Consider the following 23,056-nt stretch of genomic DNA (forward strand, 5'->3'; position numbering starts at 1 on the left):
TTCCTATCAGGAGTATTTATGGGAGAATGTCGGTCTGCAGTCTAGAAAGCTGTGCTCCTCTTTAAACTTCACACAAACAACTGCCATCCTCGGGATGCACATTGTCATTTTTTTTTTTTTTTTACTGTATATTGGGGAAAAAATGACATTAATAATATTTGGTCATCTTGCAATAATACCCTACTTGATGTTCCTGTAGGTCTTCTAAAACCGCATGACTGACCGGGTTGTTAGTTTTATTCTTCAGACAACAGTAGGTTCCTAATACCAAATATGAAACGCTGCATTGATGAAAGAAAATATGCATGAATGCAATTTCACTGAGATGCACAGAGGAACTACTTCTGGTGACCGTTTTAGTAAACAGTCTTCACGAGGCTCGGGTAGGGATGCACAGACAGTTTTACATCCCAAACCACTGTTGGACACCTTCTCGGACACACATATCTCAATTACAGGAAAGTGTTCAAAATACTGTGATAGGTGCATTTCACCGGCCCCTAACTAAGATGACCTATCGCCTTCAAATGAATGAATAAAAATAGGAATACTGAAAGAAAGTCAAGCACTAAAATAACTAGACTTTAATTTGACATGTAAATGTCAGTTTGTGTACTGAAGCATTCAAGATTTGTTTATTTTTTTTCCCCCACTATTCAAATTTTTTCAACTGTATATTACGTGCTACAGAAATTCAGTTCTTGTATGTGTCACACACACTCTGTCAGCTCCATTCACACTTGAACAGTGCGTAGAATGTAACCAGGAGGAAGTTGCTCCATGAGTGTTACCGTCACTGGATCTGCTCGGCAGCTTTTTTAACCCAAGCCATGGACAAGATATTTACTAGACTCATGCTGCGGGTTCAAAGGAGGGGATTTCATGATATGTTTAATAATGATATAATACACACTACTGTTGTACATATTTACTAGAGTTCTAAAACCTGGGTAAAATATATTAAAAATAAATTCAAAGGCTTATCTAAACATCCCCCTGTTGGGGAAAACCTGGACTGTGATCGGTATGAATTGCTCTGTAGTGCACAGCTCTGTTTTTTACAATACAGCCAAAACCGGAAGAGGAGGAGAAGGAGAACGAGTTTGTCTGGATCCACCAAGGTGAAAAAAAAAATCCCTGAAAGACCTACTTTTCATTGTCATTCACCCTCTTCAAGGGCAAACCTTCAGAAAGTGGAAACTGCCACACTTTCCCCCTTTTTACCCTTCACGATCAAAGCAAGAGTTGATCCGGAAGGGAGTGTGAAACATGCAACAGCACGCTTGTTTCTTAGAACTTATGACAATGCATTCATGCTCTACCTTGATTCCAGAAATCAACCTGGTGAGGGACACAGAACAGAGACTGGAGCACATTTCTTTAGAGTCCTGAATCCTCTGAGGGACAGAGAGGAACTGACCTTGCCTCCTTAGTGCCAACTGAGGGGTTCATTAAAGGCAAAAGTACACACCTCTGGTAGATGCTGTCTGTAGTTTAGAGTGGCCAGACTCAGTGTGACAGACAGCGAGGCCCTAATTAAAGCAAGCTGTCTGTCCCCGAAGTGGCTGGCCTATTTTGCTAAATGGGGACTGAGAATAAAGCCCAAAGAGAATACTCCACTTTACCTAAGATTAAGACACGAGGAGAAGAAGGCATCGCCAGTTCTCAATTTCAGAGCTCTACAACTGCAGCAGCAAGGAACAAGCACTTAACTTATTAACAAAGAGGGATGATACTAAAGCTATATATATATATATATATATATATATATAAATAAAAAAAGGTCAATTTCCGTCTCGGCTATTTCACAAAAAGCTGCTTCTATGAGTGTCAAGAATCAATCCTGGGGATTTAAAGCATCTTTTTTCATTAGCAAAGACTGATACATAGTCTTGGTGAAAACATGTCCGCCTTTAACTAACATTTTAATATCAGAACAGAATTTAAAAACTCTCTCCAAGGTCAGACCATGAAACGCTCGGAGAGGTCCCAACAAAACCAGAAGCTACATAGACTTCCCAGGTGTCTGTCAGTAGGTAGCTAGATGTTAAAGTTCAAGGTGGTGCAATGAAAAAGTACGGCTTCACTCAGACGCCATGAGACACATCTTCTCCAAAACACAATCACAACATCTCAGCCAAGTACAGGACTTCAGGGACTATGCCGTTTGGGCAGGCGAAGCAAAAAGCAGATGCTTGACAATAATACACAACACTGGAGAAAAGGAAATACCCGGGCGGTGGAGGGCAGAAGATACGGGCTTGTTTTGCAACCACAGAACTTGGGGACTTTTCAGTCATAAAGTCACACATGGAACAGCACTCCAGAGTCAAATGTTCGGCCATCTGTCTAAAAAGCTGAAGTCTAGCCTAAACTGATTCATGAAAGAAAACATGTCATTCTGTATCAAGTTGACAAATATTTCCCTCAAACTAAGAAAGAGACCAATTAAGTCAGAACACAAAAAATGAAGCTCATCAGCACTCATGAGGGCTTCAAGTGACCCACAGCAAAGAGATAACTTTAAAGAAAGCCAGTATATGTCCAAAAGTACTTTAAAGGCTGCAGATAAAGCCTTCTTCTCTTCCATGGATTTTAGTGGGCTAGTGTTGTTCAACTTTAGCTTCACAACAACTACCTTCTGCTATAAAAAGGCAAACCTGCATGTAGAACTCCATGTCTGCACCAGGCTCTGACACGGTGCCAACATAAACCAGAATGCTCTCATAACGCAACATACTGTAATCTAGAGGTGGTTTTGGTGAGCGGGGCAGCTATCGGTTTAGTCAAGGAAGAAGTTGTATCAATAATGGATCTCTGCGTGCAATAGCAAAATGCAAATGGGCGCACACATCCAACACCAAGCCATCTGCCCTCAAGGGAAAATGTGGGTGGAGATACAATATATATATATAAAAATCAGCATCGACCCTTGTTGAGTTTAAACTTCTCCTGAAAGTCGGCGGCACTCATTTGAGTGTTTGTTTGTGGTCGTCGACTCACGTGGTTGATTTTCTAACACACTCGTTCTGTTCTCTACCGTTCTTCACATCTTAATATCGGTTGAAACTTCAAAAAAAAGGGGGTGGAGTAACCCTGGCCAGCTGGTCTGATGGGGAAATGAGGCAGGCAGATGAAAAGTACCGTTTCCACCAGTCCCGCAGACACTTGCTCTTTTACACGGCAGTCTGATTTCTGTTTGTCATGCTGCTTTGCCCAGGGAGATATTTTCAGCAAGCGGCAGGCAGCTGTGAATCGCTTCTCAAAAGAGAAGTCTGTGGTGAATTTGTTACACAGATATACATACGTTATCTTTCCTTGGCATGTCTTGAATAAGTAACCTTTACGTATCAAACTCAAGTCTTTGGTTTCAGTTGACGTAAAATCAGGTATTGAGGTAATTTAGGCTCTCGTAAAAACAAGAAAATATGTAAATTGTAAATTAGGGATTCATTCCTGACTTGTAATAGAAAGATGTAATTTCATTCTGAGCTTCTTGAAACACTAGATACGGTACATCCTCAAAGGGGTGGAAGCTACCACACTGGTCAGACGTCCGCCTCATCAGCTGATCGTCAGTCTGTCTGGATCATTTTCAGACAACTATGACAGCAACAGGAATAAAGCATCTTCTCCTGCGGCCCAGCAGATTCAGGATCCAATAGTTCTCAGCGGTTCAGACCGGACTGAACTGGTGGATTGAAACAAGCTGAACCAACATAATGCCACAAAGGGTCTCAGACGTTGTTTAAATGAATGAAACAGCATCAAACCTGACAGACTGCTAATATCCCTGTTGGATGCTAAAGTGGACGTTTTCAGCTTAAGTTCATTTAAACAGCTTAAGTGGGTTAAAAACAGACAGCGTAAATCTTACTGGCTGTTAGCCTCCAGCACTCTGAAGATTCATCAGCTTCTCAATCACATCTTTGTACTGCAGGTTAGTCAGCAGGGTAAGGTGGCCCAAACATCTCTTCGTGTGAGATTGGGGTAAAGCCTGGAACCTGGATGCGTGTGAGGGGAACCAACCCGACCCAAGCTCAGTCTCAGTCAAACGTGTCTGGATTGGTCGAGGCAGATCTGGACTTGCTCAGATAGTGTGAACTGATAACAGACCCAACTGCAGATGTGTGTTGCCAAGATCCACAAAAATAACGGTGACGGTGGGACAGGGCCTCAGAAATCTAACTGTACACAAAGAACACGGTTTGGTACATACGCTGGTGTTAAAGTCACGGTACTGTAAGCTTTTCAAATGTTTTAATCAAAAATAAGAATTGTTTATTTTACTTTTTTACTCCAGTCAGCAGTAAAAAGGAGATTTATTTCTGAGATCCTCTCAGTTCTATACTTTCCATTTTTTTTAATTGTTAGACATTTCTAACAATTCAAAAAAATGGAAAGTATAGAACTGAGAGGATTTTTCAGTTAATGAAGCGGTATAAGCAGGCTTAGCCAATGCCTGGGTGGTTACATTATACAACAACAGAAACACTTGAAGTCCGTCAGTATTCAAGTTTAGATCGTTTAACAAGACTGTGCCCAGATTTGAGAATAAAACATGTTTAGGTCACTTTGGAGTTTTAGTGATAGAGATCCGGATGTCCCAGCTGTACTTGAATGCAGCGTGAGTAGCTGCTGGGAGGGTCCCCTCTCATCAACGCAGACTTCTCCAACTTGCAACCTGATGTCCGGAGTTTAGGCTGACCTGATGCTACAGGTGGCCATTTGGACTGTGCACGTAGTTATGCTCATAATCATTCTGCATTAGTTCAGGTAGAAAACAACAGATTTATTTGGTACATGAGTCAGTTGAGGTGGTAAGGATGTCTGATCGGAGGTTTTTTCTGCTAACATCCCACAGGAAGGAGACCACGGAAAACCTCAGAACATCCTTGATAGACTCTGGCCTGGGAACGCCTTGAGGTCCCCTAGAAGGACCTGGAGGGTGCCGCTGGGGAGGGATGTCTGGGGTTCCCACCTAGACCCAATCTCAGATAAATGGAAAACAAAGATGGATAGATAGCTGTGGGGCCAAACTGGCAGGGCTCCAGGTATTTCAGTACGAATACAAAAAAATTAGGTACATAAGCACACAACAGTACTGAACATAATTGTAATTAGTCAGTTGATAGATTGATTAAGAAATACAAACAAACCACAGAGAGACTGCTATACAAGACTAAACATTTCACACATTAGGCAGAAAAGTATCCAGGACAAAACATTTATTTAACCTAATTTCTAAATATTTATGTGCACTATGCTTCGGCCCAATGGGGGGAAAAAAAAGGGTTTTTAATGAGGTATTGACTGGATACAAACAACTGTGCAATTTGTGCTTTGACTGCAGTGACTCGGATTGGATCCTTTCCCCACTGAATGTGACCAAAGCAAAGGCTAGTGCTGCACAATAATGACATTCAGTGTAGATCATACAATAAATAATAGCTTTGCCACTTTAACATCCCTGTTACACAAGAAGCGCAGTGATGCAATCCAAAGCCATAGGAGGCTAGCCATTAACTGCGCATTTTTTCTCCCTCATGGACACTTGGGGATACAGAGTGGATGCTTATGTTTTTGTCACTAAACCAACACATCCAGGTCAGCAGGAAGCCCAGTCATAGGCCATATGGGTCAGCCAGGACCAGAGGGAGAGGCCGTGGATACAGCATGAAGACACAGACTATAAACTGCTCCTGGCCCTGCTTTGTGTTACACCCATTCATCCCCTTATCTCTCACACACACACACACACACACACACACACACACACACTTATTCATCCTTCATATAATGTGTAGATGGCTCATTAAACCGCTGACAGCAGCCAGGCCAACGTCTGCACCAACACAGAACATATTTTGGGCCTGTGAATGTGAGCATGCGCTGCTTTGTGTGAAAAGTGCAGGTCTGGGCGGCCACCAACGTACAATCTCAGTGCTGGAGGAACCTGGACCCAAAAGGCCCATCTAGCACTGTGGAAGTGATCCGTTCGTCATTTCGGTGACGTGCCCACTCGTACCAGAAAACAGCAGTGCTAGCGTACAGTTCAGCTCCATTCTTACAGCACAGACTATATTTAGCCCTCCAATTGTTTTGGTTTCCATGGGAATGAGCATTGCACTGTGGACAGCTGGGGCCCCGGGTATTTTCCAGGAGTTGAAATGACAGAGTGGCTGGCCCCTAAATCCGAGCTAGCTTTTCCACATCCTTGTGGGTTTGTCAAGCGATCATTTCCACTCGGCTGAGTCCAAGCATCACTGCGTCTGTTAACCACTGGCCTAGTTTCCCCTTCCTGCAGGCCCGTCTCTCCGCTGAACACAGGCTCCACGTTCGCAACATCTGGATAGTGTCCCCCTTAAACTGCTGATGATTTGCAGGACAAATGATACACAGACTTCAGTTTTCCTGCTGAGATCTTTAACGCATGCAAAACCGTTTGAATTGAATTCCTAAATAAAACCAGTTTTGTACAAACTTTGAGCATAAAAAGCTGGATTCTGATTTTGCATTTTATCAGTAAAGATTACAAGGAAGCCTGAAGATGATTCATGCGTTGGGCTCCATCAGGAAACACCAGGATCCCCCATGAACATTTAACCATGTTTGTCTCTGTGTCAGTGCTGGGAACTTCCGTTAGAACAGGAGGTGCCGGCCTGCTGACTGTAAGACAACCAAATCTCCTCCCACAAGCTAATTTCAACCATAACCGTAAAAACCACATCTTAACTCTCAGCCGCCAGTGGCTCAGTGGCTCAGCCAATTAATGTCTTCATTCTTGCTCAGGTTTCAGTTTCACCGTTAGTGCAGCTGTCAGCCCGGTGATACCAACATGTAACCTGAATGGATCTCATGTTTTAGGTCTACGTTGATCTGGGGAAGCAGATGCTGCTTGCCTGCCTCACCGCAGCCTGAGCTGATTGGATGGTTCTGCTGATGCATCACTGCATCATGATCAGACAGGAGTTGGACTTAGAGAGTTTACCATTAGAGCCTTGCTCCTGATCAGCCCGACCAGTTCAATGACATTAAAGTTCTAAGAGGAGTTACATTTTTAAGCATCATTATAATAAATCCCTGCAACACAATGCTAATGTCATTATGCAGATAGGAACTAGTAAACCATTGTGTTGGTGCCATCAGTTTGACTGCTACATAAGCAGAACCACTAAATGACTGCCAACATGTGCACCACTGACGATCCACCCGGTAATCCTCTTCCTACAGCTGGGTGTCCGGTCCGTAAGCACACGCTGCAGACGGGAACTCTGGGAAGAACCGCTTCCCGACAGTGGGTTACGCTTCAGCTGGAGCATTTTGGCTGCCCAACAGTTTTCCTTGGAACAGTACTCTGAAACCAAGACTTGCACGGAGGCCGTTGCTAATGGGACAGAGCGTCCTGTTAGGGATTTCTGAGCGTGCTGAGGCAACGATGGCTGGGACTGACCAGTTTTCCTTCACTCAACAGGACCTTCAGGTTTTGTTCTGCCTGTCCTCTGCTTGCTTCTCTGAAGGTCAGAATACAAAGCTTAAATGCAGAGAAGGAATCACCTGTAGTAAATATTGAGTTTTAAATGGGGTTTCCCATGAGCGCTTAAGACTATGACATCTACAGCAGCGGTTCTTAGTCCTGCTGCTCAGGACCCACTGTCCCACATGTCTGAGGTGTTTTCCTGCTGCTCCATTAAAATGGGTCATCAACAGGCCTCTGCAGCATCAGACGGCCTGGCAAGGACGTGATACAGTCATTTGAGCCAGATGTTCTGGAACAGTCACATCCAAAATATGAAGGAGCATGGACCCAGGGTTGAGAACCACTGATCTAGACGCTAAAAGAGTCCATGGGTCCAGAAGCATGCAGCCTTTTTCAGGAATGATCCTTTACAGCAGCGCGCTTTCACACAGAGCTGCAGCTGCTGTTAGCAACAGGAAACAAGCTGCAGATTTTACTGATTTAACCTCCAGCAGAGCTCCAGAATGCGACTCTTCTGCAGCTTACCAGCTGCTGAGCTTTTCACCATCCCATACAATTATTTGATATTATACGGTCATGTTACTTTACTGTTCCTGAAATCAATCAAGTCAACCAGAGCTGACCCCACTCAGTGTGTCATGACACTGGATAATTCTCCAGTGGACCTTTTTCTCCCCATCTGATCATTCTGCATAGGAAAGAAAAAAAAAATATAGCAATATATCCTCATCTTGTTTGACGCTGACTATCCGGCACATAACAAACGTGTTTTCAGGAGAAGGCTGATTATGGAGCAAAGTGTCAATGCTCTGTTTTCAGAACAAAATAATGTTTATGCAAGGGACAGCACAGCATCCTGAACATATGGTCCTTTTTAACTAAATCAGCACATACAGTTAAGATAAGAAATTTCTTCATAGTACCACAATTGGGAAGTTCGGGCATGACGGTGTTAAAGACACAAAGTTACACAGTTTATAGTTGTGGGGAAAAAAACAAGCTAATCTAATCTTTTTTGTGCAATGTGGCAATAAGAATTGTTGTCTTAATGCCAAAAACAGCCCAACACATTTTACTTTCACAAGTGCAGCCTTACTGTTTTCTACATTGTGCTCCACTTGATTTATATATGCAAGAAGCTTTATTAGACTTTATGCTTTAGACTGTTTCATGTTAAATGGACACTGAAATAAGAAGGGAAAAGGAGAGAAATAAAATCAGACAAAATGCTTAAAGGAAAAAAAGTGAAATAGAAAGAGGAGAAGAAATGGAAAGAGCAACATCAGAGTCTGCTTCTACACCTGCTAAGAGAGATATAAAAAGAACAGCTAAACCAACCAGTAAGGTACAGTTACAAACAACCAACGCCTTGATATCATCACTGAAGAATATACAGTATTATTTAATATGAAATGTATAAAGTGACAGCTGAAGATAATAATAGGGGTTTTCTGTATAGAACTTAATCTGTAAGTACCTGAAGCCAAGCACCTATAGGTGTTTGTGAGAGTGTGCATGTGTATGTAAGGTTTATCCATAAAAACAAATGCCCAAGAGGGGTTATGAGGAGCCAAAGACCACCAAGGCACCAGCGGGCCAAGGTGCCAGCTGATGGACGACAGCAGGATGGGCTCCATGCTTAGTGGAGTCCCAGGAGTGGGGGCAGTTCAAACCCAACCTGACACAAAGAAAACCACGTACACAGTCACACCTTCCCACTCTAGAGCTCCCACATACAGACAGTCCTACAACAATTTTTTTTTTTATTAAAATAAAAAAGGGAATGCAGTACACACACACACACACACACATCCTATACTGTACCTCCCAGGGCCAGGCACCGGCACCCCAGAGGGGTATCCAGCTCTCGGTACTGGGAGATGAATCCGAAATTAGTTCTGCTTTAGAACTAACTTTAGATTAGATTAGTTTAATCTAAAGTTAGTTCTAAAGCAGCAGAGGGTGAGCTTTATCAGAAACACCAAAGATAAAATAAAATGCCAGAGCAAATATTGCACAATTACTGACTGTAAAACAAAGCTGTTATTGACTCTACTTCTGCCGACTAAAATAATTTCTCACTTCTTTAGTAAATGGCCTGTACTTGTATAGCGCTTTATCAAGGCCTGAGGACCCCAAAGCGCTTCATACCACATTGAGACATTTACATGTTGGCAAGCTACATAGTAGCTACAGCTGCCCTGGGGCAGACTGACAGAGGCCAGGCGGTCATACGATGGTATGGCTAGCAGGCAAAACGAGAGAAGTCTTGTCCAAGGGCACAACGGAGATGGCTGGAGCAATCCGCCAGTTACAGGACAAACTACTATAGTCTGCGCCCCCATTTCTATAATCCATTGTTTCGCTACATTACATCAGTTTTGTTTGGATGCCAAATCAAAAGCATGATAAACTGGGAGATATACGGTAGATACATTCCTGCAGGTTGTACAGTCTGATGCTGAGGCACAAAGCAAGCAGAGGTCACAGATATCCTGCAGCCTCAAAATCTACACACCTCCGAAATTCATTTGCCCAAGTTAGCTGATGAAACGAGCACAGCGAGCACGTCGGCGCTGCTGCCTCCAAGCCTACGGTCACCAAGTGAACTGTAAAGCTTTGGACGGAGAGCTGGAACCTACACCAGCCCCTTGGCCATCTCAAAGGCATGACTATGTAATATTTCCTTAAACTAATTCTGGTTCCTGCAGCGCTTTGCTCCAACAGCCAGGAAATCCCTTTAACACATTCATCTGTCTGCCAAACTACAATTTTTAACAACATTCTACATTTCTTGGCAACGCACTGTTGCCTCCTAGTTTGCGGTAGTTGCCTGGCAACATTCCACCTACCGCAAGTGTGGAAGGTCAAATGTCAGTGTTGAAATAATTATACAGTAGGTAAAAAGTACTTATTTTAAAAAAAACAGTCCGATAAATACATCTACCTTACAGAACAGGGTGAGAAACCTGGAAAGATCTCAGTTCTAACCCCGTCCCAGTCAGCGGAAGCAGTGGTCTGCCTTCACACTCATGAATCCACATAAAAACATCTGGCCTCCTCCCACCCTCCACTATCTTCTGTCCCCTGACATGTGGGGCTCCCAGCAGCTACAATCAGCACAGCAAGCCAACCAGAGCAAAGAATAGAAGAAACGGCCATGACAACCAGCACAGATCACATGTCCAAGCTTTCTGCGTGATCCTTCAGCCCCATCTGGGCATGATTCCAACACTTTGCTTCATGCAATGGCTAAGAGAGGAAATCCCGTGGTCCTCCACGACCGTCTGCACAGCCAAACTGAGCCTGTCCCTGTCCTTCTGTCAACGGGTCTGCAGCAGGGACCGGTCGGCAGTGCAACACTCAGACAGCAGGGAGCGCCGGCCCACGCTGCACGTCTAATTATAACGACGGTAACGGAGGGAAATACAAACAGTGCGCCCAGACGCGCCAATACCGGAGAAACAAACAGGTTCACTGTTCTGCCAGTGGCTGCTTTCAGAGGCCGGTGCCTGTGAGAGGAATGTTGACTCTGAGTCACCCAAAACAGTCAGTCAGACAGCATTTGACGAATGAGTCACACAAAGCTGGCCCTTTTGCTGTGAGCGAACGCAGAGAAGTTCACAGGAGGAAAGGAAAAGTGAATTTGAAGCTGATGGAGGGGCGCTGTGGTTAGAGTGCAGCTGCATCACCCTGAAACCTGAACAACGTCTGATACCGCAGACATGACGAGGCTGCAGAGGCGGAACAAAGGAAGTCATTCTGAGGGGTGACGCGGCTAAAAAGTCAGCCGTATGCAGCTCCGTGATGACCTGGAGCAGGTAGCCGTTCCCCAAACTACCACAGCACCATTTCTTTCAGTCATTAGGTTCTTACCCCTGGCTGACAGCTTCTTGGTGTTGATGATTTTGGCAGCGTATTCGTGTCCTGTGGAAATCTTCATGCACCTCTTCACCACAGAGAAGGCTCCCCTGCAGGACACAGAGAATGGCTGGTTAGAGGGTGCAAGTTCAAAGATTTACTGCAGGCACCGAACGCACACGACACAACACAAGCACTTCCTTGTGTTCTGGAATTCTATGGAAATGTGTCTCTGAGCATTTAGGGCTGCTGGGTGTGTTTAATTACTGAAACATACCCCGATTATATCAGCGCAGCAAGTATACTAGCGACGACACACCACAGGCAAAACAGGGTTGAACAAAGAGGGTTTGTGCACGAAACGGGGAGCGACAAGAAAGAGCCACTAAAACAGGGTTAAATGTGGGCTGACGATGTGGCTTTAAACCCGTTGTCTGTTATCCAAGCACAAAAATCACATTTGCTTAAGCTGCGGTGGTCCTCAGGGACTTTGTTCATTGATTTATTTTGAAATACAACATTGCAAAGAAATTAGACAATTGAGTGATAATCTGAAGGAGGCATGGGCCGGTTACCAGTGAGGTCAGGGTTCATGCCAGCGCATTTCAGTGTACTGTGACGCTGAAACTTGTCAAAATTACGCTGAAATTAGAAAAGCTGAACAACAGCTAAGCTAACACTAGCTCCCGAACAACAACAGCTAGGCTAACGTTAGCCGTTGTTAGCTTGAAGTAGAGGCCCCATCGAGCTGCACTGCAACGCTCCGCTACAGGAACGCACGCCCTCACAACGCCACCAGCAGTTCACCGTTACGCTGAAGAAAAAGAAAAATCCTGGAGAAGACCCTGGAGGTATAATAAAGTTTTAAAAAGTTGTAAGCAGCATGTGTGAGGCAGCTGACTGGCTACCAGAGCAGATAGCCTGACTAGTGGGCTGATATACACCTGGTCTGGTGTTCTGTTAGCTGTGGCATCAACCAGAGAAGACGGCTCAACTGCTACTACCATCTAATGTAGAACAGATTACTAGATCAATATGTGCTTCTGTGCTTTTTTGTTTCTCTTGTTGTGTCTCTGCTCTGTCTTCTGTAACCCCAGTCAGTCGAGGCAGATGCCCGTTCATACTGAGCCCGGTTCTGCCGGAGGTTTTTCCTTCCTGCTAATGGGGAGTTTTTCTGCCCACTGTCGCTTCATGCTTGCTCAGTATGAGGGATTGCTGCAAAGCCATGGACAATGCAGACGACTCTCCCTGTAGCTCTATGGCTTCTCCAGGAGTGAATGCTGCCTGTCAAGACTTTGAAGCAATCAACTGGTTCCCTTGTATAGGAAATTTTTGACCAATCTGTATAATATGATTGATTTTAACTTTGTAAAGTGCCTCGAGTGTCGCTAGTGTTGCTCTACTAAAAGCAGAACAGCTCAAAAGAGAATATTCTCTACAATATCCTCTTCAAAACTACTTCTAAACTTATGTCTATAGAAAAAAAAAGTAAATGCTGTGGATAAACTGAAAACTAATTATGTGTTCTAGTTAGGCTGCAGGAGGAGTGCCTTGCTTTACAAACTTCTGGATCAGCTCAGAAGGTCCTGATACAGGGAGCGATCCTGGTTAGACCAAGAAGTTTAGTGGGATTGGAATGGCTCCAAGACTCTGAGCCGTGTATAACTGCACTGAAACACGTCGTCTTTACACAACAATCACAACGAAACTACTAACAAATGACCTCAAATAGGACCGATTACAAGTGGTTAGTCAAACCGCTGACTGGACCGCAGCAGAGATTTTCCTGCCACGGTTTACCTTCCAGCTGCACCGCAAGGTTCTCAGTCTGCTCTCATTCACATACATGATAGCTGACCTTTCACCTGAGTAGACCAAAGCCATGGACACCCGTCAGCGCTGCCCTTTTATTCATGCTGAAAATGGAGCAATGGTAAGACCTCTCTGCTGAAATGTGTTGAGCTGAAACTGAACCAGTGACCAGGCGGTGTGAAAAACGCCACGGGAATGCAGGCCGTCAGTGGGAAGGTTTCCGTAGACTGACTAATGCAAACTTAGCCATGTGTTCCATTGCAAAAAGATTCACTAACAGGCTGAGGTTTACTCTTCTAGCGCCAGTCAACAGATACACAGCACATTTTCAGATCCAACCTATTTAAATCTGTCGTTTGAAACAAGACACCAATACAGGGAAAGATTCTACAGTTTTATTGCAAAGACCAACAAGCTGTGATTCCTGTTGTGGAGCTAAATGGAGCCTCGGCTAACTCGCAAATATATTGCATACATGTTGTACATGCTATGACCCATTCCAGGGAGCACGTCAGTCTGCACACACCCACAGTACGGGCGAGATCCCTACAAACATCTGGGTTAGCATAACACCTTCAGGTGTCTGATAAATCGTGGACCGGTCTGCAAGGATGGGCTCGGATTTTAACCTGAGTCTTCCCGGAAAAACTGACGCCACCTGTCAGGCAATAAATTCCAGGAAATATCTTCAACAACAAGGTGCAGGCGGCACGATCCGTTCAATACAACAGGTCTCGTTTCAGGCTGCTCACGTCAAAACAGGTGGATAAAGCTTCAGCATGGCTGCTGGAGGTTTTCATTTTCTGCTGGGTTCTGGTGCGGCTGGAAGGATTTGGGCCGGAGGATCAGAATCAGGATGCAACAGCCAGAAGTCACTTTGAAATGTAGAGAGTTGAGCAGGAGGGAAAAACTGCCCTGAGATAACATTTTCAGCTATGAAATGATTTTACTGAAGTGGCTAAATACCAATGACAGCTGAAAGAAATTTAATTGTGCAACATCAATAGAGTTGGGCTTGGGAATCAACAGGAGCAAAGTTACTTTAAAACTTAGTGTCACACCTGACAAGTCAACAGCATCCACAGACCAATAGATGAATAAACAAATCCAAAAATGCTTCTACCTGCTGCACAAAAATCCAAGCATGCAATATTTGAACTAAACAAATTGGTCAGACTTTCTTTAGGACAGGCATGTGTAAACCATTGTAGATCAGAACCCTCAAAGGGTTTTACACATTCACCTTATTAAAATATGATCATTGTGTTTGCAAATTTTTGAGGGCTTGACTGAAATCATTTGAATACTTTTTTTTTGTCTATTGTCAGCGACAAAAACAAGATTTAGGTCAGTCTTCCTTTGAAAATGCATGCTATACTTAGCCAGCTTTATTTAAATTAGATAAAAGCAGATTTAGGTGCACTAAAGACTGCGTTTGAGCAAAAGTCGCTGGATAGATATGGTCCTAATTACTCTGAGATGGAAGAGGAATGTCAAAAGTTTCAAATGATTGAACCCTGTTTTGTTTCTCACATTTTCATGTGATGATTATTCCCCTAATTAAATATTAAAAAGTTTTCTTTCTGCAATAAGCACAAGTGCCGGTGGCCCAAATAATCATTCTTGTGTTGCAGTTGGCAGCCACACAAAATCAGTCATGCAAGCTTTTCTTTTCAGGAAAAACTTCGTTTGGAAATGAGAGCTAACGTCTAAGCTCCACCCGGACTTGTTTTCTACTTGTTGGCTCCGTCTTTGGTGGATTTTCCTGGTGAAATCCAAACATTCTGCTGAGCCACAATCCTGAAGACAAAGCGGAGCAACAAGATACGAACCAGGTTCGTCAGAAAGTGACCTCTCCTGATTCAAACGGCCCAGATTGGAGGACCACGCCCTCCTACAACCAACAGGAGCTCCAGGTGAGCCGTCCTGATTGGGTGAAATCTCTGCGCTGCGCGGCGCGCGCACAGGTGAGCAGGATCAGCGCTTTCCCTTCAACCTAATCAACGGCTTCACAGAACCTTCAGGCCCAGAACCCGACTCCGGGGACGAGAACTAGAACCAGCCGGGTTAGAAAAGTCGGGATTCTATAGGAAGATTTAGCGGGATGCCGAACTCCCACAGGTACGCACAGGTAGAGCTCTGAATCCACGGAACAATGTTCGGTCCAGCACGGCCACACAACCAACAGAACTTACTTGCCCAGCTCCTCGTACAGCTGGTACTCATCAGTGAACCTGGTGCAGGTGGTTGAAGCCATGATCAGGTGAACTGAAAGCGCTCTAAACACTCTCCACTTCGCCTCCGAAACGCCGCTGGTTCTGTTTCAGGTTCTGGAGCAGCCCAAAAAACAAATCAAGCAATGCTTGAATAAAAGCAAAGCGCGGGATGATGTTCCGGTGCTGTCTCTGCTCCGGTTCGCGGACCGCGGCTGATCCTGGACCCGGCAGGGACGAGGCGACCTGGTGCTGTGCTCGTCTCCTGCGCTGACACTTGGATAATTTCAGCAGTCAAGCCGCTCTTCCAGCCGCTCTGACCCACATCCGGTGCCGACCCTTCAAAATAAAGGTCCGCGGCGGAGCAGAAGCAGAAGGCGGCGTTCTGCTTCCAGCCTCTTTTGTTTGTATTGTACAGCCATAAAAATCCAAAACTAATCAATGAGCCCTTTGTGTAATTCTGGACTTAAAATGGTTGAGGATGATCATCTCCTAAGTGAAATATTTCTCCTAAAATGGAATGAAATGAGACTTATATTGACAATACAAAGTCAGATATCCTCTTGTTTATTTGAAGCAACTTTATTTGGATTTGGATTTCACATTTTGACGAAGTTTCCTAAACAGGGGTTTTCAATATCCCATCCACCTATCTATCTATCTATCTATCTATCTATCTATCTATCTATAGCCTAAGAAATCAGCTGGGCTGCAAACAATATCACATCCTTTTTAAATTACTTTACATTTCCCAAAACATACTGTTTAAAAATATATACCTACTTTATGTGTGCTGTGAACCCTGTAATGAAAGGGAAATTATTTGATTGTGCATACAACCTGATTCAGATTAACAGAAAAAAATCAAGGAGAGGTGTGGAATAAGAGAAGCAGTGTTCAACTGGTTCAACAGCTATGCTGAAGAGCCAACAATTTGTGCAACTAGAAGATCATACATCATTATTGTTGGACATAACCTGTGGGCTACCACGGGGTTCAATTCTAGGATTTAGTCAGATTCAAAACTGCATGTGTGTGAGGCAAAAAGAGCAAACAACCTTCCAAATAATATTAAAATAATATTCAATGACAGCAAGGGGGTGGGGTTACATTTATGTGGAGAGAAGGCTTAAGACAAAAAACGGTGTATTCAGACAACTTCTCAGATTTTCACTGTATCGATGTGGCGTGGATTTGTGAGACGGCTTGGATAGTGGGGTTTAAACAAAGTGATCTCCTAAATCAGTTTAAAAAACAATACAAGGAAAAAGTGACTGGGAGATCTGTGCTAGAAGAGGGGGGGACTATGAGTACAGTTGTGTTTTCTGGGTTTGATTGGGAGTAATGCTGCTGGTGATAAAATGAAATGGAGATACATATATATTGGCTGTGTTTAATGTTATCTAATGTGTAAATACTTGTATTATTGTGCTTGTAAAGGGCTGGATGTTGAATATGTAGAAAGTTAATCAGGAAGGTTTCTTCTGCTTGAGTTCCTTTTTCAATTCAATTCAATTTTATTTGTACAGCACCAATTCACAACAAGTCCTCTCAAGGCACTTTACAAAGTCAAATTCAATAAAATCAGACAGACAGATCAAAAAGATTCCCATCTAAGGAAACTCAGCAGATTGCATTGAGTCTTGACAAGCAGCATTCACTCCTCCTGAAAGAGCGTAGAGCCACAGGGGATGGATTGTCGATGGCTTTGCAACTTTTTAAGGCCAAATGTTTTTAATTCTGTTGCTGCTGTTATTACTATTGCTGTACATATTTTTCATCTATTGTTCAAAGTGGCAAAGTTAACATATTTTCTTGGTGGCAAAAAACCCAATAACAATGTTGTTTGGTATAAATTAGTCCTTTAAGATATCAAGTCTCTTGACTCTGAGCAGTAATCTGTTAACAATGTGAACTGCTGTCACAAAAAAACTGGCTTTAACTATCCCTCTTAATCTTTCCTGAAGGACACACAGCCATCTCCTATCGTTAGTTAGAACTCTGCCTCTGAGCCTGCTAATGATCTCTCATTCTCAGCTGATTACTGCCTTCAGCATACTGGGTCAGTCATCAGTGGGAGGCTACTGGCTAATCAAAGTAATTAGGTCAGGATATTACTAAAACTGCCAATAATGAAAATGTCTTTGGGCAAACACAAATTAATCAAACGCACCTCTTACAATGAACTGATTTCAAAGCCCCCGGCCCAGAAAAATCTTCTCCCAGCTCGGAAGCAGGACAGAAATGCTTCAGAGGCCTCATCAGGTTCACCTTGCAGGCCTCCTGTTAAATGGATCTCCATTAATCCCCATTTAGTCTAATCTGTGCTAATCTACTAGTGAGGAAGTGGTGTTGTAAAACACAGCGGAGGCTGCTTCCTGGACTCCCTGGACACTGTATGCCCTCACCGTGATTGTCTCTGGTTCAGTCACATGTGCTGCAATCTCCTCTCATTCAGCCATAAATGAATCATATTCATATTTTTCACAAAGCAATGGCCACATGTAAGTCATTCTGTAGAAAAGAAAAGCACCATGCTGTCTCCATCTATCTAAATCAACACTGTTACCATGACGATGAGGTGCTACTTTGAGGAGTTAAATTGGCTCCAGAGGTTCCCTCTGTTTGCTGCCACCTAGTGGCCAAAACTCTAACACAGCTATGATTTGAGGTGATTCAGTATCAGTGGTTTTCTGATTACGAAAGAGTTTTAAAACCACAGGGGGTTCGAAACATGTACTAATATTTTCTTTTACTTCAGTGCATTTTATGTAAAACTTCCACTGGTTCTGAGAACAACGCTACATGAAGGGCCCGGATAATAACAGCCTCCATCCTCCTTAGGCTGCAGTCACCATTATGTGTCAGTCTGAAACTGATGTTGTTCTATTGTCTACATGTAAACTATGTGGGAGAGCAGTTGTTTGTGTGGGATATATCCCATGACAAGAAGTAAGTCATGACATCCCATAGTTGAAAGTCCTGAACAAATAGAGACCTTCATTCTTCCTGGAGGATTTTGTAAGCTAGCCCGCCCCCTTTAGGTGAGAAGCACCCCTACACATTGACTGCTTCAGGATGCTTCACTGGTGGCATGATACAGGAATCGTGAGGGGTCATGTATTTTATTCTCGGTAAAAAAAAATTGTTTCCTCGCTTGTTTTGAACATTCAGGGTGGTTTAATAGAAAGAATCACTGTGCATCAGTCCTTTGCTGCCGTCCACCCTTGGGTTTCCTGCAGGATTTCCTTCTGTCCTTGATGTTTGTCTTGGCCAGAAGTGGGTCTTTGCTCTCTTTCTCGTCACAAGGCTGTCATCCAGAAGAAGTCAGATTAACCTACAGTCATCTGCTGCAAACATCTAACAAGCTCCTCACTGGTTGTGACAGGTTTCAGTGGTGTACTACTTCGGGGGGGGGGGGGGGGGGGGGGGGGGGGGGGGAGCAGTTCAAGGGCTGCCTGGACATGCATGGACATCCTCAAATGCCATTTACTGTAACTGCTTTTACTTCTTAACATGAATTTCCTGATGATCCAGATAAGCATCTCTTTCAGCAACAGTTTCCTGCATGTGAGGGTTTTTTTTTGTGTGCAAATTAATGATGACTGTATGCTTCTGTTTTTTTGGAAGGTAATCAAAATTCTCCTTTATCCGCCTGTTAATTGAAACAAATGAGTGATTTCAGCTGGACTCTAGGTACTGATTAGGCATTTAGCTGCACATGTGATGCAAAAACACAGAAAAGAAATTTTTCTGTGACAAACGGTTTAATCGAAGCAAGCTGTCTCCAATAAAGTAGAACGCATCTGATCCCATTGCACAACAATCCAAATCATAAAGAACATTTACTACAAGACAAGTTGAAATGTTTCCAAAAGCCAATATCTGTGCCACTGGGCACATTCAGCCAGGGGATTCCCCATTCAGATCCGCCAGCAGGAGCTGCAGACGCCCACTCAGTTCTTCGGGTGCAAAGATACAAATACTGTTTTTAATAATGAGTAAAGTCAGTGAATCTGCAAAATATAACCAATTCCATTTTGTATGTGAAAGTAGAGGATTTCTGATAGGTCATATTTCATCATTGCTCTTTTAAGATGTCAGCAGTTACCCACATAACTCTCCGATTAGGTCCTGTCTGACCTTATCCTACCAGCAGACACATTGCCCTCCATTCATAAGGAAAGGTCCTGTCATACTGGCTCATTGTCCCTTGCACCCAGGTCATCTCCTAGCTCACTGTAAAATAATGCCTCCTTTGTCTTTGTTGGTGCAGCTGGGTTGATAAAGGATGGGGATAACCAGGGATTTTTAGCAAAGGTATAACCCCACTGCACAGCCTGTGGACCATCAACAAGCAAAGTCGAGATGAAACTTGTGTTGTCTTGACACAGAAAACAGAAAGAGGGCGCTCTTTATCCGCGTTAGGTGAGATGGCAGCAGGTGAGCAGCAACATAGACATTATACATAGACGCCTCGTTGGGTGGCAAATCTGCTGTTAGATTAATACACTTAAACAGTATTATTTTCGTATGTCTTTGGCTTCATTCTTCTGACTTTATTCTCGTAAAGAATAAAAATAATTAAAATAATCTAACCTGGCCTTATTACTCCAGGACTAAAATAGTTCTGCAAACTGTGACTATTCTGGAAATGCCCCTCTTAATTCTCATAATGACATTTTTCTCATAATACTACCACTTTTTCTTTTTTTTTTTACTTTATTCTCCTATGACTTTTTTTCTCATATTAGTAATTTTATCTCTTTAATAATCCCCCAAAAAGTCTGTTGCTAATCTGTGTCTATACCAGATCTTAAAAGGTTCACACGGTTTTATCAAATAATGAAGACCACAATGTTTAGATTTAACCAATTGATTTTTATATTCATAACACATACACGTCACTCGCTCTCTCTCTCTCTCTCTTTTTTTTTTCTCTCTATCTATCTATCTATCTATCTATCTATCTATATATATATATATATATATATATATATATATATATATATATATATATATATATACAAAGACTTAGAAAATTTAAGCTTGAGTGCTGCTCAACTGCATGACTCTGTTGTGCAACGCCATCTAGTGTTTTATTGTATTTTAATTTAAGGCACAGCATCACAAAAAATGTATACACATTTTCTTTATTTTAGCAATAAATAGTACTATAATTAAATGTGCAATTCTAATGACTTTTTAGCACAAATTTACACCATTTTAGCTAACTGTAGTCACATTTTTTAATCCTTAAAAAAAATCAGGAAATGTTTTAACAAAAATACTGTAAGCTTTAAAGACACCAGCTTTCTCTATTTAAACCTTTTGTAAGGTTCAGCTGAATTTTAGAATGCGTTTCACAGAGGACTGTATATTTTCCATCATAAGATTTATTAGTGTCTCTTTGCAGCCTGTATGAAGTGAAATAATATAAAGTACACATTTGAAAAATATCCATAGAACTAACCCTGTAAATGTAAATAAAAAAAACATGAGGGACCTGCAGCAAGTTGCTCATCTGTGGAACTGCCACAGAATTCACCCATCAGGAATGCTGTTTCCCCCAGTGGACAACCACTGATTCTGCACAGCTTTCCCCACCTGTTTGGCACTACAAACTAACTTAAGACAGTAGTCCATCAACAAATACAAGCTTGTAGAGAGTAATGCCTGTCAAGAAGCCCACATCTATGTGATGAGACTATTTTTTGACATCTGTTGCCTAGCAATAGCAGAAAACGATCTACACTCACCTGCTACTCCAGAAGAATCTACTGAGCTTTACCTGGTTTTGCGAGCCTACATCCATACTCACCTGTAATAGTAAGCAGGGTACTGGTGCTGTAGGAGTACTTTGGTGAAGACTAGCTCATCTAGAAAACACATTAGGCCAGTGTCATTTTCTATCATCTAAGTTACAAGGTTTCCTATTTAGTCTGTTTTGACATGTTTCCTCGATGCACATTCAGAAGAATAGTTGACTGTAGGCTCCATGTCTCACCAAGCAGACATAAGGTCAATAACTTACTGGTTTAAAATCAGAATTCTAAAATTCTGTAGAAAAAATATATTCTGTCTTAAATAGGTCTAAATGTTTCCTTGTTTGTTGAATTAATAGTTCTGTGATCAACATGTGTTCATCTGGTGAATGACAAAGTTGTTTGTATTACATCTTCTATATTTTGTTATCTGTTTTCAAAGGTATTGGTGCTCTTAGCCCTGATTAGTTAATGAGTGTGTTGTGTATGCACACTGTGGCTTTTGCCAAAACAAGAACCACAACTTATAGGTCCTTATCCTGTTTTGATAGAACATTTCAACAATACTTGTTAACCCCTTTAACTGATTTAAGAAAGTACCAACAGGTAGAAACAGTGGATAGTGAAGAGTTTTTCAAACAAAAATGTGGATTTCATCAGACCTTGCTTTTCTTGCAGAATAGTTTTTTTTTGTTCAAATTCCTCACCATGGCTTGTTGTTGCTGTCCTCAGTTTTTCAGGAAGGGACATCCTTGAGCTTTTGTCTTCTTTTCCTTTTTGCTTGTCCAGACAGTATCATCTTGTGGCAATCCTGTCCCCGTACACTGGTACATAGAGTACAAGGTAGTCATCCTCTATTTCTCGGATAAGTGATGTGTCAGCCTATAAAGAAACATAAAAAGTTTGCAGAGCAAACTTTAAATTACCTGCCAAACCGTTTTACCAAAATATGCATCAGTTCTGAGCTTATATGCAAATTTGTAATCAACACTTCTAAAGTTTCCTTTGCAAACCAGTAAATGAATATGAATGAACATCTTATTTTATATTCGCATCAGTCCGATTTGTAGCCCAACGCACAAGAAATATTTAACCAAGATAAGATTTGAGGATGGATATTTTATTTGATATTTTAAAATGAACTTATTATTATATTATCTGGCAAAAAGATAAATAGAAGGCAAATAATTTGCAAAACAAGTCCTGGAGTAATTGTGTCAGAAGTTGTAGAGCCTACACGCTTTAAAAAAAACCTATATGTTGTGTAAAGCCCTTTTAATAACAGCTCCAAATTTTCTCTTCCAATTCAAAAAATTTTATTTCTCTTGCAGAGTCCAAAAGCTATTAGGCCTTATACAGCCTTGGAGCTTAAGTCCAGATTTAATGATGCAAGATTTCCTAAATGCAGCACGAGCAGAGCCATACATCCCATCCTTAGTCACAGAAAACAGAAAGAGGGCACTCTTTAACTTTGTTAGGTGAGATGGCAGCAGGTGAGCAGCAAGGCAGGCCAGTTTGAGCAGTTTACCTTAGAGTCACTATTTTATATATTCTATGCTCATTAGTCCAATTTGTTCTTAACACTTCTAAAAACTAAAACCCTAAGTTTGCCTACATAGTCATTCTTCAGGAAATAGTTTCTTCATTCCTGCCATGAACTACCTTGTCTTGTTTTATTTAGGTAAGTTTCTTCCCAGCAACTCCTCGCCTCCTGAGAAACAACCACAGATGATCAGATTTCCTTGCTGCAGTGACCAGACTGTTGAGAAAGGTGTAAGAAATATAGGTTAGTTGAGTTCGGTTTTGTTGCCCACTCGAAACCTGCTCAGGTTCTGGAGCCACTAACGTTAATTAAGCTAACGTTACGTCAGTTTAACGTTAAACATTAAATTCCCCAGATGTTTGAGCTCCCAGTCCGCTGTTCT

General features: G+C 42.4%; 1 protein-coding gene across 12 annotated transcripts in view; it reads right to left on the bottom strand.

Moving 5' to 3' along the window:
- Positions 1-15,666, bottom strand: part of camk2d1 (calcium/calmodulin-dependent protein kinase (CaM kinase) II delta 1) — a 96,791-nt gene extending 81,125 nt beyond the window's left edge. For 5 of the 12 annotated variants that reach the window (XM_036146177.1, XM_021315872.2, XM_036146180.1 and 2 more), the window contains exons 1-2: positions 15,349-15,665; positions 11,357-11,451 (exon numbers count right to left, since the gene is read on the bottom strand). In XM_036146177.1, coding sequence (XP_036002070.1) covers positions 11,357-11,451; positions 15,349-15,410 — 157 coding nt within the window. In that variant the 5' untranslated portion in view covers positions 15,411-15,665. Of the gene's footprint in view, positions 1-11,356; positions 11,452-15,348 lie in introns of all 12 variants that reach the window. The other 7 variants (XM_036146181.1, XM_036146179.1, XM_036146178.1 and 4 more) reach the window with 3 other exon arrangements.
- Positions 15,667-23,056: the final 7,390 nt, after the last annotated feature.

Source organism: Fundulus heteroclitus, chromosome 14 (genome assembly GCF_011125445.2).
Source record: "Fundulus heteroclitus isolate FHET01 chromosome 14, MU-UCD_Fhet_4.1, whole genome shotgun sequence".
Taxonomy (NCBI): Eukaryota; Metazoa; Chordata; class Actinopteri; order Cyprinodontiformes; family Fundulidae; genus Fundulus; species Fundulus heteroclitus.